The 16,710-nt window shown below is 43.6% G+C and overlaps 3 protein-coding genes across 4 annotated transcripts; 2 read left to right on the top strand and 1 right to left on the bottom strand.

Annotated features, from left to right (window-relative positions):
• Positions 1 to 986: 986 nt before the first annotated feature.
• LOC140581837 (uncharacterized) lies at positions 987 to 3,656 on the bottom strand. The gene is made up of 4 exons (XM_072705358.1): positions 3,105 to 3,656; positions 2,219 to 2,267; positions 1,860 to 2,066; positions 987 to 1,423 (listed from the first exon to the last, which is right to left on the bottom strand). Exons 1-4 carry the CDS (start codon positions 3,231 to 3,233, stop codon positions 1,050 to 1,052), a joined length of 759 nt encoding a protein of 252 aa, XP_072561459.1. The 5' UTR covers positions 3,234 to 3,656; the 3' UTR covers positions 987 to 1,049.
• Positions 3,657 to 4,173: 517 nt separating this feature from the next.
• On the top strand, positions 4,174 to 12,041 carry LOC140581836 (kelch-like protein 7). Its single transcript, XM_072705355.1, has 11 exons — positions 4,174 to 4,557; positions 6,006 to 6,108; positions 6,425 to 6,518; positions 7,178 to 7,302; positions 7,802 to 7,977; positions 8,746 to 8,920; positions 9,163 to 9,305; positions 9,728 to 9,968; positions 10,188 to 10,389; positions 10,561 to 10,658; positions 11,063 to 12,041. The coding sequence occupies exons 1-11, from the start codon at positions 4,432 to 4,434 to the stop codon at positions 11,383 to 11,385; spliced, it is 1,806 nt and encodes a 601-aa protein (XP_072561456.1). The 5' UTR covers positions 4,174 to 4,431; the 3' UTR covers positions 11,386 to 12,041.
• Positions 12,042 to 12,610: 569 nt separating this feature from the next.
• Positions 12,611 to 16,338, top strand: LOC140581944 (nucleoporin NUP42-like). Of its 2 annotated transcripts, none has more exons than XM_072705869.1 (7): positions 12,611 to 12,878; positions 13,403 to 13,640; positions 13,904 to 13,992; positions 14,174 to 14,250; positions 14,685 to 14,771; positions 15,536 to 15,614; positions 15,754 to 16,338. In XM_072705869.1, exons 1-7 carry the CDS (start codon positions 12,746 to 12,748, stop codon positions 16,251 to 16,253), a joined length of 1,203 nt encoding a protein of 400 aa, XP_072561970.1. In that variant the 5' UTR covers positions 12,611 to 12,745; the 3' UTR covers positions 16,254 to 16,338. The 2 variants fall into 2 exon arrangements, with proteins under 2 accessions (XP_072561970.1, XP_072561969.1); XM_072705868.1 differs by having other exon boundaries at positions 12,612 to 12,878; positions 15,751 to 16,338.
• Positions 16,339 to 16,710: the final 372 nt, after the last annotated feature.

Here is a 16,710-nt window from a genome sequence, read left to right as displayed (position 1 = left end):
AAAACGTTTTTTTTTTGTTTAAAAAAGCAACAGGAAAGTTGCTCTCCAACAGGGGTCGTACTACATATTCTGTCAACTTCTTCCATGTTCACCAGCAAGCATACCTTCATTAACATTTGCATCAGTCACAGTCATTTCAAGGTATGACATATTAGTGAAAGCAACAGTTTTTAAAAATGTATTGATATAGGATTCGATGCACTGTGCTGACTGTGAGTCACCGAAGTACAGTGTTTTTCCTCAGCTTCACTCCGGTGGTGTACGTCATGTTTTGAAACCCCGCGGTAATTACTCAGCCTCTCCGTGCTGACCGTGGGAGCCAGCTTAATTGAGCCATGAATTGACTTGGGAAATGTTACGGTTAATAGCGATCCACCGTCAAATCCAATTAAGGTCACAGCATAACAAAGAATGGTGCTGTAGGCAGAGATCCAGTAGGACAGAAAGATTTCAGTGGGGGTCTTCAATTCAAATGCTTCTGACTCTCGCTGTCTTTGGAAGCCCAGAGATATGACAGGATGCTCATTTCCAGTAGTTCATGTTCTGTTTATCTTCTTATATTTAGCAAACATTTTTACCCAAATCAATGTACAGTTCCTGTAGTAATTGGGGATTAAGGGCCTTGCTCAAGGGTTAAATCACCCTGAGTAGTTTAGGATTTGAACCAGCAACCTTCCGACCACAGACGCAGCATTCCAACTCACTGAGCCGCTCACCACCCCTCTACTCTTGTCTACATAGCTTATATCTGGGAAAAGGAAAAATTGGAGCAGGCAGGACAGCCAAACACTGACCCTCTGATGAGAGCAATGAGCATGTTTACAGCTGGATAAATGGGGAGACATTTGCTTTCAAAACGTGTTCCCCATTTTAACAAAATACTAATTTACTGTTGCAACACCAATCTACAGTATTTCCTCATAGAAAAAAGGAGATTATATTTACAAGTTAGTTCCCTAAATCCCCCCCCCCCCCCCAAATACTGTTGCAGACTGTTTTTTATATGCAACAGGTATTAAGCAATACCATAATTATCCTACGTATTGGGTTTAAGGAGCAAGATTGACACCTGAAAGCTGGGCCACCTCCTTCATCAGGTCACCCGCTTCTTGTCTGTATCTTTGCGACAGATCCCTGGCCCGTTGGACCTCCTCCATGTTCTCCCTGAGGTTTGCTTCTACCCGTCGCTGGTCCAAATACGTCTGGGCAGCATTGCCGACTTGCTGGGCAAACTCTGCTTTGCACTGCAGCACCCAGTCAATCATCTCCTGCAACTTGGTGCTTGTCTCTGTGATGGTCTTGGCTGACAGACATATTGCCCTCAACTGCTGCTGGGTCTCCTGGAGTCGGTTGGGTACTGGGCCCGGTGGAAGCACCAGTGAGAAATCATAGCCCTTCATCTGGAGGCTGGGGCTGTAAGCACCTAAGGTCACAAACAGAACTCTGGTTAAGCTAATGCCATCAGCCACATCTAGCTTGGATTACACGCCTCATAAATAAAGTTCTTGGCATAATCAAGGCTATTTCACGAAGATATGAAGTGCCAACATGGGGCAGTGGAGGGGTCTCACAGTGGGGTCGAGGGCAACAGGGGAGATAACATGGTAAAAATTGCCAACCTGTAGAGGGGGGATTCTCTGCAAATTGTTGCACATTTTGCATGGCTGGCTGTTAAGGGGCACTTGGTAAAATTTGCCAGCCGGGGTGGTACACTGTGGTAAATTTTGCAGTGGGACCATCCACTGGTGCCACCTCAAGCAGGCTGATAGAAACAGCCGTCTGTTTGGTCAAAGCCCCTGCCCAACATGCAGAGAGGTAACTAATAAACAGTGAGAGTCACACATCTGCAAGGTACTCACTGTGCTCGTCCCTTATGTTCCTCATGCAGACAGAAAGGCCGTCTCCATGGGAACAGCGATATCTCCCCCTCAAGTCGGTCAAGCATTCTGTCATGGTCTTGTAATGTTCCTGCTGCCGATTAAAGGTCTCGGCGACGTCCGCGAAGGCCTGATCGATCTCCGGCACCCCCACGCGTTTCGGGGTCATCCTGGTACGCTTTTCCATGGCTGTGGTACAGAGTATAGCTTGTGACCCTCTTTGCAGACGGTGCCTGGACACGTCACACCAACTAATTACATTTACGGCATGTTACAAATTGCAGAAGTAAAGTGAATGCGTTTATAGATGTCATGAGTCCAGCAATGAATCAGAAGTTTACCAGTGGCCGTTGGGGAGGCTTGTGTGACTGGGTGAAGGAGAGACTGTCTCTGAAACAGATAAAGACTGGAGTTACTCTCCTCCAAAGACAGCTAAAGATTTATCACTAAAACCAAAGAGTCAGAAAAATAACCAAAAAATAAAGAAAATGACAAGTGTCATTTTATGTAACAATTTAAAATGATTTGCATATAGGAATATTTAAAGATCACACCTTAAGTAGTGACATCTGATATTTTTTTACATTAAAGAGAAGGGAAATTCCTTTATCACTTTTTAATGCATTCTAAGTACTGCAGAGTTGGTAAATCTGTTTTTTTTTTTTTTACAAGCGTACTAGAAATAGTTAAATATTGTGAACAGAAATCAAATTTCATGATAATTAATGAAGAACGGAAGTGCGATACATTCAAATTAATAGTTTTTTTAATCTGATACCAACAGCAACAAATAAATATTATAAAATCATAAATGGCACTGTACGTGTTCTTTCGCTGTAACGCGAAACATTCATTCAAACTTTTCACGGAATAAAAAGAACATCCATTCGAATCTGTTTATTTAGTTTTATAACTAAAGACAAATTCAGGATATCCATCCGTGTCCTTAGCCACCGTACACCCTGGCGTCTTCTCTGAACATTGACTGCAATGCCATTGAAAAGCCCACTCTTACTTACCGCACAAAACATAAATCCCATTAACTATGAATCAGGACACCACCACCCCCCTCCCCAAAAAAACAAGATTATAAAATCTATCTGAAAGTGCCTTTCATGTCGGTGCTGAGACACGCGCTCAACAAATAAATAAATGAATTTTTCTCATGTGCCGTCATCTTGGGTTACTTTTAAAAGACCTCCACAATCCCAGACGCTAAACACATACCTCCGAAGTATTTTCCCACTTTAAGAAGCGACAGCAACAGCAAAACACAAATGTCATGTTATTTTTTGGTCGGATCAGCAGTGGCAGCGCTACTTGGAGGAGGATCAGATCCAGTTCAACTGCCCCCATGACGTCGCTGTCATGGGATTAACAATAACCAGGTCATTTCATTTTCTACCTGTTTCACCTGTTTCAACTGTACCTACTGTCACCTAACCACGTCGACGGCGCGTTTTCTTTAAACTGGTCTTTCCACTATTGCAATGTTTTTCTAAAAGCACATATTCCCCCAAACTGCGTCTGATCGCTTTTTAATGTCAAACTGTACTCGAACATCGATGTCACCAGGAACTTTTAATTCCATTTCGATGTTTATATATCCCGTTGACCGTTGTAACTGGTGATTAAGTATATGTGTACTTTCACTCATTACGTCGTTGAATAGTCTGATTTACATAGATCTCGCAACAGAGTGGTACCGGTGTTCTGTCGATATATGCTGCCTTGTCGAAAAATGCTACCGTAGTGCTAATCGATAGCCCTAACCCTAACTCTTACCCTAACCCCAACCCCCCAAAAGCCCTAAAACCCTTACCTTAACCTTAACCCTAACCCTAACCCCTAAAACCTAACCCTAATCCCAAAACGGTGGAACTGCACGTGCGCAGAAAGGCTCGATAGAACATCTCGATAGGTAGTATTTTATGACAGAACACCGGACCTATGTGTTTGCATGCAGCTGGTCCTGTTTTTATAAGCTGCATTTCAACATAGTAAGGCTACTAAACAGCTGATCGGGTTATTACTGTAGACACTTATCACGTTTTGCACATTGATATTTCTTTCTTGCTTTTCTATTATCTTATTTTAATCTTTTATTTATTTTGAATTTTACTTATTACTTTGCTACAAGGAGCACTCGGTCAGGGGATTGCATTTCAATATCTGCATCTTTGACTGCATATTTGTTATACGGTGATGCACCAGTGCAAGTATGCACTTGGGGGTGATCAAAGCGTTATTTTTCGGGGAGTGCATCTTAACCCCGCACCGACGGCAGGTGGCGCCACTGTGCCTATTCACGCAGCCTTAGCCGCGGAGATCCACGGGATAGAAACAAATCCAGACGAACAACGCTCCGGGTAGCTGGCCCACGGGGATGCCCTGGCTGCATTGCTTGTAATCCTCACCCGGCGCTGTTTAGCGCATCCCCGCACGGACTGCGAGTGTCCGCAAAGGCGCAGCCTTTATAATATTTCTTTGCTGGCTCCGGATCAGCGCCCGCTGTCGCCGTAGCCCCGCCGCTTTTTCGCCGGGGACCGAAACCATGGCTTCCCCGGCCACTGACAAGGCGTCGGGCTCCAAGAAGAAGGGCGAAAAGAAATTCGCCGTTAAGGAGGAGTACAGGCTGCTCTCCAGCATCATGGGCATGATGAACAACCTACGTAAACAGGTGAGTTGGCGACATCAGTTTTACTGCCTAGAATCATAACGCAGGTTTCAAGTGGGTGTTTTTCTGAAGCTTTGTTGTCTGATGTCTGTGGTGGTTTCATAGGAGGCTTTGGGCAGTTAAATTTCTTTTCTTACACGGTACATGTGGATTTACGATCAAGTGTGTCTGTGTGTGTGTGTTTGTGTGTATATATATATGTATATATATATATATATATATATATATATATATATATGTGTGTGTGTGTGTGTATGTATTTGTGCATACACACATTTATATATGTACATATATCCATATACATAAAACAGATGTATATGGATGTGCATATATACACATATATGTGTAAAGTGTGTGTGTGTGTGTGTGTGTATGTATATATATATGTATATATATGTGTGTGTGTGTATGTATTTGTGCATACACACATTTATATATGTATATATATCCATATACATAAAACAGATGTATATGGATGTGCATATATACACATATATGTGTAAAGTGTGTGTGTGTATGTATATATATATGTGTATATATATGTGTGTGTGTGTATTTGTGCATACACACATTTATATATGTACATATATCCATATACATAAAACAGATGTATATGGATGTGCATATATACACATATATGTGTAAAGTGTGTGTGTGTGTGTGTATGTATATATATATGTATATATGTGTGTGTGTATTTGTGCATACACACATTTATATATGTACATATATCCATATACATAAAACAGATGTATATGGATGTGCATATATACACATATATGTGTAAAGTGTGTGTGTGTGTGTGTATGTATATATATATGAATATATGTGTGTGTGTATTTGTGCATACACACATTTATATATGTACATATATCCATATACATAAAACAGATGTATATGGATGTGCATATATACACATATATATGTAAAGTGTGTGTTTGTGTATGTATATATATATATGTATATATATGTGTGTGTGTGTGTGTATTTGTGCATACACACATTTATATATGTACATATATCCATATACATAAAGCAGATGTATATGGATGTGCATATATACACATATATATGTAAAGTGTGTGTGTGTGTGTATGTATATATATATATGTATATATATGTGTGTGTGTGTGTGTGTGTGTATTTGTGCATACACACATTTATATATGTACATATATCCATATACATAAAGCAGATGTATATGGATGTGCATATATACACATATATATGTAAAGTGTGTGTGTGTGTGTATATATATATATACATACACGCACCGCCTTATTGCACCTTACTGTCTATTGCACTTTAACGTGCTATTTGCACCCACTGTCTATTGCACCTTACTCTACTATTTGCACTCTCCGCTTACATGCTAAACCTCATTGCAGTGAAGTTGAATTTAATCTTATCTAATGGAATGTGTGCTTGTGGTCTTTGACTCTGGCGCACAGAGGACCCTCTGCGACGTCATCCTCGTTGTCCAGGGGAAGCACATCCCAGTGCACCGAGTCGTCCTTGCAGCTGCAAGTCATTTCTTCAACCTGATGTTCACCAGTAAGTTTCCCAAGCTCACGTCCACCGTCATTTTCTGATGCTCAAAATTACCATTCCGATTAAGTAAAATTTTGGTTGGTAACTTAAAGTGCTTAAATTACAGGTTTCAACTCTTTATTTGCTTCCTGACTGTTAATGCGTTAGTAATTATGGACGTCCTCAGTGCGTTTGATTACTGATTGACACTGTCTGCCAGTGAATGACTTTCCAAAAAAATGAGTGGGCGAAGACAAACTGTACCGCTAAGCTGAAGGATGTTATTAAAACATCTGCACATGCAGTTACTGATGCGTGCGTGTTTGCCGTGTGCAAACAGCCAACATGCTGGAGTCCACGTCATATGAGGTGCAGCTGAAGAACGTGGAGCCGGAAATCATCGAGCTCCTTGTGGAGTTCATCTACACAGCCCGGTAAGACCGGGGCATTTGGCCGGACCAGCTAGGAGCTGTTAGAGTTTGCTAAAGCCTTGGGGAGCAATAACAGGGGGGTGGACGTCCTGTCAAGCACTGCTGCTGTAGTCCAGATTAGTGGTCTAATGCTTTTTTGTTGGATTTTATTGGGGTGGGCGGTGTGTGGCTCAGCACGTGCTTGTGAACAGAGGGTCGTTAGTTCTAATCTCATGGTTGACTGAATGCAAGGCCCTTAACGCCCAAGTTGCTCCAGGGACTGGCTCAGCCTACATTTTCAAAGAAAAAAAAAACCAGCAAGCTCCTATGCTGATCCACGATCAGATTTCCCAGTCCCAATCCTAGAATTAACCTATATAAACGAGTCTCGAGTCTGCAAATGCTTAGAACAAAGCTAGTGAACACTCAACCAATCCAAGTAGCCAAACCACAGATGCGTAATTTAAAATTCACTGGTGCATCCAATCAGATTTGTGCGATAAGCATTGATTGCTGTAAATTGCAGAGTGCACTGTATGCTTGATCATAGCATTAATTTGAACCTATATTAGATAGAGGGTTGCGACTGAGCTGGCAGGGAAAAAATTGGGTCGTGGTGCAAAAAAGGTTGAGAACCACTATTTTCGTTGACAGTTATGCGGTGAAATATTCCCGTTTCTCAGGATTTCTGTCAACAGCAACAACGTCCAGTCTTTGCTGGATGCCGCTAATCAGTACCAGATCGAACCCGTGAAGAAGATGTGCGTGGAGTTCCTCAAGGAGCAGGTGGATGCGTCTAACTGTTTGGGTAAAGCCTCTCGCACCCTGGTCTCGTTTGCAATTGATACAGCGTGAAAGTTGTGTATTTTTTATAGAGTTGAAAAGGTTTACGCAGAGGTGGATAGTTCAGGTCCAGGAAGTAAAAATCCAGGTCAAGAATTTGTTTCAGCCAACCAGTTGAGTTACTCTGTGACTGTGACTCTTTATACTGAACTGGTTGGTTGAAACAAAATCTTGACCTGGATTTTTACTTCCTGAACCTGAACTATCCATGTCTGGGTTTAGGTATATAGATTCTTGTGTTCAACCCCCCTTGCTTTGCACTGTAAAAAATACTGTAAACCCCTCCTCTATTGCTGTTTGTATGGTGCACTGTGATGCTGAGGGGGACATTATTTCGTGCCTCTGTATACTTGTATGTGGGTGGTATGACAATAAAGTGCAGTTGACTTGACTAAAGATGCTCTGCGTTTATCTGTAGCCGGAGGTTTGCTATGTAGGTCACAGAGCGGCGGTTATTCCTGCAGGCATCAGCGTTCTCGCCGAGTGCCTGGACTGCCCCGATCTGAAAGTCGCAGCCGACGACTTCATCCACCAGCACTTCACAGAGGTCTACAAGATGGACGAGTTCCTGCAGCTGGACGTGAAGAGGGTCACTCACCTCCTGCATCAGGACACGCTGACCGTCCGTGCCGAGGACCAGGTGAGAGCCGTTCATGCGTTTGTTGGCTGACTGACCCCTTTGTATGGCTGCGTACTTCAGTGGAGCAAGTTGAGTGTGGAACCTCTCTTATAACAGAAGGTTCTTTCCAAGAATGTCTGTGATAGACCCCCTGAATTACAGGTAAATGTCCTTAACCACTGTGCTACCAGCTACTCCACTTAATTTACCAAGAGCAGTATTTCCCAATCCGGTCTTCGGGCACGCACACAGACAGTCCACGTTTTTGCTACAGGGAGCTGGGATGGAGCAAAAACATGGACTGTCTATGGGTCCCCAAGGACCGGGTTGTGGAAACATTGACTTAGACCAGGGTTTCTTCAGTTATGAACACTGAGTCCAAATACAGGCCTTGTTTTCAGTTCTCCCAGGTAGTGAGTTTTACAATTACTGATTTCTGATTGGCCGTAGAGTCTTCACACCTGGCTCACAGGTAAAGGAAGGCTGGAGAATCAGCAGGGCTCGGACCTTGAGGACCATGATTTGAATGTCCCTGACCTAGAGTGTGAAGGTGGAAACACCTTCCATACAACTAATCAGTATGATGAGGGGGAATGAGGTTTTAAAAGCTGTGGTGGGTGAGATTTTCGTACAATGTCAGTCACTGGCTCAACCAAAGGAGAGACGATGAAATAACCAAAAGCGAATGAGCTGACCCAGTCTATGATTGACAGTGATAATGAGCCCACCCACATTTTTGTTTGTTTACATACTAAATGTGCTTTAATGTCGCAATGTGGGCTTGTGCAGATATACGACGCGGCGGTGAGGTGGCTGAAATACGACGAGCCAAACAGGCAGCAGCATATCGTGGACATCCTGTCCAAAGTACGCTTCCCTCTCGTGTCGAAGAACTTCCTCAGCAAGACGGTACAGGCTGAGCCCCTGATCCAGGACAATCCAGAGTGCCTAAAGATGGTCATCGGTAAGTGTTGCAGGATGCTGGGAGATTCCTTATTATATTACTCCCTGTTATTCTGATAGATACATTTAGGCTTTGTGTGAGAACATCATCTATGCTTTGTCATCGTAGCTTAATGATTTTTGGATTGGCCTATTAAAAGGTTCATTAAAATATCATTGACAGAATGGTAGTAGGGCATTTAAGCTTGAGAGTAATCCTAATGGCTGTGTTAATCTGTGCTACCGGACTTTTTTGGAGATCAGGTGGGATGCGCTACCATCTCCTGTCTCCAGAAGATCGAGAAGAGCTTGGGGAGAGCAGCCGGCCTCGCCGCAAGAAGCACGACTATCGCATCGCCCTGTTTGGCGGCTCGCAGCCACAGTCTTGTCGCTACTTCAACCCCAAAGTAAGGAGTGCTGCTTTCCCCAAGCAGATCTGGTCAAGTCCTGAACCAGCAGCGGATCCATAAGAGCTTGGGGTCTGCTAGGTTCTCCTCTCCCTCACATCTAGGTTACTTAGGGAGTTTTCCTAAGATGAGATCTAGGTTCACCCAGAGTTCCAGATATAGATGATCTTTGGCAACAGTAAAGTAACCCGAAGATCCTCAGGCTCTGTGAACCTACACAGAAGAAAGCTGTCTAAACTTGCTCCGAACCTAAAGACATACTCAGTCTGGCATTCTGAATATGCCAAATGAATCCAATATTCAATTGATGACATAATATTTATTTTGTAAAGATCAGCTCTGTTTTTTGCTCAGTGGGTCTGTTGATGGACAGAGTTGGAGTGAGATGCTTGATGCTGATGGACATCTGCATGGGGTTGCAGGAGTACAGTTGGACAGACATCCGGTGCCCCTTCGAGAAGCGGAGAGATGCCGCCTCTGTCTTCTGGGACAACGTGGTCTACATCCTGGGCGGCTCTCAGCTGTTCCCCATTAAGAGGATGGACTGCTACAACGTGGTGAAGGACAGCTGGTACTCCAAGCTGGGCCCCCCCAACCCCCGGGACAGCCTGGCTGCCTGCGCATCCACAGGGAAGATCTATACCTCCGGGGGATCGGAAGTGGGTACGAATCCTGCGCACTCAGGACGAGCCAGACCCTAAAGCACTTTTCCTATTCCAGAGTGTGTAGTTTTTTTTTTTTTGCACCATCAGATGAGGAGCACGCTTTAACACCCTTGAGGTGTGATATACCACAGGATGTGTATTTTCTGACACTCTGGAGTGTAGACTTCACAGCCTTTCTGGTCACATGACTCTCTTCCCCGCACTCGCCCCTCCCCAGGGAACTCCGCCCTAAGCCTCTTTGAGTGCTACGACACACGTACTGAGAGCTGGCAGAATAAGCCAAGCATGCTGATGCCACGTTGCAGCCACGGCATGGTGGAGGCCAATGGGTTGATCTACGTGTGCGGGGGGAGCCTGGGCAACAACGTGTCTGGGAGGGTGCTCAACAACTGCGAGGTGTACGACCCCAGCACGGAGGAGTGAGTCAGCCCTGGCCTTTCGGCATGACGTCGACCTCTCAGTCTTTCGTAGCCACACTGACGTCGTCTGCTCCAACCACGTGGATCTTACTGTGTGACGGCTGTGTTGTTTAAGCTTTAAACTTGGGCAGCTCCATGTTAAGTCCAAACTTTGGTTTGCTGCCTTTTCAGGTGGAGGGATCTCTGTGCCATGAGGGAACCGAGGAAGAACCATGGCCTGGTGTTTGTCAACGACAGAATTTACGCAGTGGGAGGACAGAACGGCATGGGTACGGGACCGATGCTCCTGCTGAGTCTCACTCAATCGAAATGCGTAACCTAAAACAGGGAGCTCTCGATTGCAGTAGATTTCACACCTGAACAAGCTGTCTGTCTCCTGAAGCTTTAAAGGCACTGTGGCCTCCCCCACCGTCGTGGGTCTGATCCCAGCCTGAGCTCTGTGTTTGAGTGTGGGGTTCGAATATGTGTGGGTCTCCTCCCACAGTACCAAGACATGCAAGAATAATCTCTGGTTAATGCAGGCAAGATTGGTTGGTTATTAATGACCAATAAACTGGTCATGAGTAAGAGGGCGTGTCCATCGAGTATTTCCTGGTTGGTTATTAACGACCAATAAACTGGTCATGAGTGAGAGCGTGTCCATTATGTGGCTGTTTTCCCCGTAATGTTGCAGGGGGCCTGGACTCCGTGGAGTACTATGACATCAGCAGTAACGAGTGGCGGCCGGCCTCACCAATGCCGTGGAAGGGCGTGACGGTGAAGTGTGCCGCCGTCGGATCGGTCATCTACGTGCTGGCCGGCTTCCAGGGAGTGGGACGCCTAGCGCACATCCTGGAATATTACACCGAGACGGACAAGTGGGTGGCTTGCAGTAAGGTGCGGGCCTTCCCAGTTACCAGCTGCCTCATCTGTGTGGTGGACATCTGTGGGGCCAACGAGGAGGACACTGGCACCCAGACCCCAGCAGGAGACGTGCCCTCAACTTCCACGGTGTAGCTGGAGGCCTCCCCCCCCCCCCCCCACTTCAGTGTGGTGGAAGGAGTCAGTGTCAGCTTAACTGCCGATTTTGCTATTAGATCCCCTCCCCAACAAAGACATGCCAAAAATGCAAAAACATTTTTGCGTTTTTTTCAATCACAGGTTCCATTATGCACAAATCATTTGCTGTGCTGTTTTGTATGTAGGTGTTTATTTAATAGTTAAATTGGGATTCAGGAAAGTATTCGTACAAGGGGCCCTGTTTAGAGGACCGAGATGAATCCGGTTTCTGTATTTAGGTTATAACAGCTTTGCCCCCAGAATGTCACGGAAGAATATTTTTGGGTTTTGGACACAGGTTGCAAATATTTTTTTTCTGAGTCTCCTCTGAAAGGGCGATTTTCAAAATTTTATTTGACCTGTTTAGTGATTTAGAATTTTTGTACAATGCATTAATATATACAGTATATGCCCTCATTGTGAGAGTCGCAACTGCATCATGTTTCCATTTTACCAACATTGTGCCAAATGCACTTAAAAGAGCTTTGTTAATATTCTTGTTCATTACTTTCTTCGTGAGAATAATTATAAAAAGCCTAAAAATGGACTTAGCAGGTTTTATGCTGAACAGTTTGCTCAGATTTTTGTAAATAAATTTATGTTTGAGACGAAAACTTTGCGTCTTGGTTTTGTCACAGGTTTTTATATCTTATAAGCCTTAGAATCTAAGGTAATTGTTACCAATACCACGTTGTATGTAGGCTATGCATGTATGTTTATATTTCATATTGATTGTTCGATTGTTCAATAAAAATATCATTGAAAATTAGCCACTGCTGGTGGGAAGGGATGAAATTGATTGCTTCAGGTACACTTTTGGTCTCCCTAAAACAATTATGTTCGTTCAAACCAGACAGTTTTTCCTAGCATCAGCATTAGGCAGTGTATAGTTTGCCCTTGTAATAAGTTGCCTATTAGTGAGTATCGAACGTAAATCGTTATGTTTCGCCAGGAGTCCCACATGCATGTTCCCGCCCCGTAAGTAGCAATGCAGTGATTTATGTTTGGTATGGCATTTTAGCCAACAATTTCTGATTTATCAGTTTGTAATCGGTTGCGTCTTCATGGTTAATCGTGAGCTCTTGTCACGGATTTATTAGCGATGGTGCTCGAAGTGTAGTCCCGGCTTTCGTTTACTTCAAGCGTTTTAGATGTTCGCTTTCTATCGGGTTTGCGGTGCATTTTGGCCAGTCACGGCCACCATAAACATCAGATGCTATAATGATGACGTAGTAACATGGCGGCTCGCACCGGGCCTGCCTTAATTTTTTGAAAAGCTGGAAAGTCGAGATTTGTCGTTCTTACATCTTATCACAAAATGACAGTTTGTAATTTTTTTTTACAAGGCCGGTGTCGGTATGGAGAGAGATGCTGGAATGAACACCCACAAAGCGGCGGCGGTGGTTACAACAACAACCGTGGTCAGCAGTCCAGCAGTTACCGAGGCGGAGGTGCACATTTCACCAATCTTCGTTGTTATTACTTGAAAATTGTCAAAATAGTTATATCTACGCTGATAAATCACGTAGATCCTAACATGTCCCTTAACTGGATTATTACCGTAAATATCCGCTAAGACTTGTTTGTTGTTATTACTGCTGTTATGATTCTACAGTTACTGATATAATTACTGTGATTACCGGCGTAAATGTGCATAAATTTGTTTTTCGGTGATTTTCGGATAACGGGAATAATTTTCGTACAATAATGGCGTGTTCCTATATTAAGAGGTGGGGAAGCAGTCAAGCCTTTATATTGTTAATTTATACTGTTACGTGTATGCTGTTGGGAAATAGCAGTTTGTTGCGGCCTTGTTACTATCTGTAATGACAGTGACGGTGGATTTCATGTTTTATTTACCAACCACGTTAATCCAGGTCAGCGTGTACTTGTAGAAATATGACCCAGCGCAAAACGAGGCTTCACATTAGCAATACGATGAAAATGCAGTTAACTGTCATTGTTTTTCTCTTAGGCTATGGAAACAAAGTGTGGGTGAACCCTTCACAAAGGTCTGGACGAGACTATGTTGCACCTCCCTCCTTTGCCAGGGGGGGTAATGACTGGGGGAGAGGAGGTGGTGGCGGCGGTGGTGGAGGAGAGCGGGACATAAAGGCCTCCGGTTTTAGCTTCACTGCTCATAACCGCTTCACTGCCCTGGACACCCAACAGACCTTTGATCACAGTGGTCAAGATGAGAACGATAAACTCTTGTAAGTTCATTTCTGTTACCTACGACACATTTTTCCTCCCTCCCATAAAATATCAGCGGATAGCAACTTTATTGAATAATAAGAAATTATTAGGTTATAAGATTAAATTGAATTTCCATGATCTCTATCCAATGAGGCCTACATGCAATTTAAGTTCTCTTAAACCCAGTGCTTTCATTCTATTATATATGTGCAGTATTTAATTATGCAGAGGCCTTTTCAGGATTACTATAATTGAAGTTCTGTATGTTTTGTGTTCAAAGGGAGACTATCAAGAAGGATATGGAAAGCTGGGAAAGCTCTGGGCAGTGGCCACTTTCCTGTTATTCAGCTCAAAAAGCTTCCATCTCTGGTATCTGCTAAAAGCATGATCAGTCTAATCACTGGCAAAATGTCATTTGTGTCTGTTTATTTGTTATTTATAAAATTGGTTTGTTGTGCATGTTTTTCATAAGTACAAGGACAAAAGTAGTAGTCATAGCGTAGGACGATTGACAGAGTGATTTGAATGTTATTTTTTCCCCCCCCTCCAGGTTTTTCGGAGTTGTCTCCAGATGAGTTAAGGCTGGAATATTACAAATGCAGAGAATCAGGAAGCCTGCAGACCTATGTAAGAGCCACTGTTTCACCTATAAATTTAAAACGCTTGGGTTTGCTCCATGCTGCATGACATCACAGCGTCTTTCCAGAACCACACATGGAGGTCTACAAAACTTATCCTCACTGAGGTCACATGAAACCAGACATGCGGTTTCATGGTGTTTAAGATGTATGCTGACTACTTAACGAATGGTCCATGGATAATTCTGCAGGTGGATATGCAGTAAATACTAAACACAGTTGAAAAGTACTTCTGTGTGTTGTCTACATGCCTGAGTAATAATGGTGTTCTCACTATGTACCATTTTTGTCTGTCATAATAATGTTCGGCACATTTATTGACACACTCATGCCAGTTTTATTCCGCTCGCATGCAGTGACCTATAGGAAGCTCTACGGTCTGACCGTTTGTCAGAATGAGTGTGTCATGCGGGTGCATTTCAGGCCGCCTCCGTGCAACAGCTGTTCAGCCAGTGGAGTAACAGAGTGCAGGAACTAAAGATCTTGAATTCAGACTCACGTGCCCAGCTGGTAAGTCCTATGTATGGATCGGCATTCAGTACTAGAACAATTGGATGAGTAGATGTACAGTACTGTACAAAAGTCTTAAGCAGTCAAAGGAATTGTTTAAAATGATCTATCTGGGTAGTAAATATACATCTTTGCCCAGAACAAAAAACACAGTTTAATATCAGAATAATTGCATATTAAGAAAAACACAAAAAAACTAACAAAAAAATCTTCTGTTCTTTAAAAAATTGTTGTTCTCTCGTTGGCTGGCTAGATGAACACCGTTTCAGTTCCCAAACCTCTCTTCAGGGGCACCCCAGCCATTCTCTGTGTTTGTTAAATTTGATCACAAGTTCACTTAATTGATTTAAATAGCTTAAAAAGTCAGTGAGGTACTGATTAGCCTTATGAGGTGTGCTAGTGGTTGAGTAAAGAAAAAAAAAAGTGTATTGGACAGTTGCTGTAAATACTGGGGTGACTAGGAGAGGTTTTGAAATGGCGAAGCTGACATGTTTCGGCAGACATGACATCAAAGTTTTAAACAACATGAAGATTATTTAAATATTTATTATGACTGCTTAAGACTTTTGCACAGTACTGTACATTATGGTCTGAAATCCAGTTTTTAACATTGGTCAGATGAAGCTTCTGGGAAATACTCTGCTCTGCCATGACCCTGAATAGCACAGGTATAGAGGATGGATGGTGTGGAAGTGGGTTTGAAGCAGCTAAAAGGAAAGTGTTTATAAGATCATGGGTTCTTATGTACTCACATTTTTAAATAGATATCAGAATTAAACAACCCAGATCCTCAGCCATCATCAGTGAGTTTTGCTTCTACAGCACCAACCTTCACAAAAGCAGGTAAGGCTTGCATCTCTCTGTTTTGTTTGGAATGATTTAATGCAGAGGTTGAACAGGATTCTGGGCGTGTCATCTCTGTATGCGTGTACTGACAGGAATGAGCAGATGCTGATACGTTTCTGCATTATTTTCCCAGCAGGCTTTGGAGCTGTCAGTTCAGACATCAACAGCTTCAGTTTCAAAGCTTCCAGCAGCGGCTTCGGGTCTGCAGACACGCAGAGAAGCCCATCAGGCTTCGGGGCCACAAGTCTGGCACCGACCGGGTTCGGGTTTTCGGACAGCGGCCCGTCCACCGCCCCCTCTGCTTCCTCCTTCTCCTTCGCCGCTCCCGTTCTGACTGACAAGGAGAAGCCCACCGGTATTGGCGGAGCTGTTAATGTCTCTGAGTTCTCCTTCTCGCTGCCCTCGGTCGGGAACGTGTTTGTCTCCAAGGGGGACAGCTCCTTCGCACAGCCCAGTGGCACGATCGGTGCGAAGGGGCCAGCGCCGACAGTAGGTGGCGCTGTGAGCATGACGGGGAAACTCTACACGCCGCAGAGTGAGCTTACGGCGGAGGAGCTGAAGGAGTTTGCAGGGAAAAGGTTCACATTGGGGGAGATCCCTCTCAGACCCCCACCTGCAGACATGCTGGTTGTGTGATGCATGGACTCCATAAAGAAGGCTTTGTTTTGTGTATCTATTTTGTATTGTAATACATTTTAAGAATAAATTACCTAAACATTAAGTGTTGATGTTTCTCTGAAATCATGCACATCATACACACCAGTAAGGATTAAGAAATAAGGTAATTAAAAGTGATCAGCAAGTAGGAAGTAGTTACGTTTAACACAAATTAAGTAAAACAATTGAAACTCAAAACAGATGGTTAAGGATGGCATTCTTGTTTCATCTCTAAGACTAAGCTAGTTAATGTTGTGTGGTAAAGTTAGGTCTTACCAGCCATTCTTAGCCTTCTACTTGGGATCATTAGAGAACATCCTCACCATGGGAATCTCTGCCCTGGACCACAAAGCTCTGCAGAGGGTGGAATGTTCAGCTTATTGTAAGATATTTACCTCTGAAGATACAGGAGCAGAGCTGCCAAAATCTGCAGGGA

The sequence above is a fragment of the Paramormyrops kingsleyae genome, chromosome 23 (genome assembly GCF_048594095.1).
Source record: "Paramormyrops kingsleyae isolate MSU_618 chromosome 23, PKINGS_0.4, whole genome shotgun sequence".
Classification (NCBI taxonomy): domain Eukaryota; kingdom Metazoa; phylum Chordata; class Actinopteri; order Osteoglossiformes; family Mormyridae; genus Paramormyrops; species Paramormyrops kingsleyae.
The sequence above is the reverse complement of the archived record's forward strand: the minus strand, read 5'-3'. Positions and strand labels throughout refer to the sequence as shown.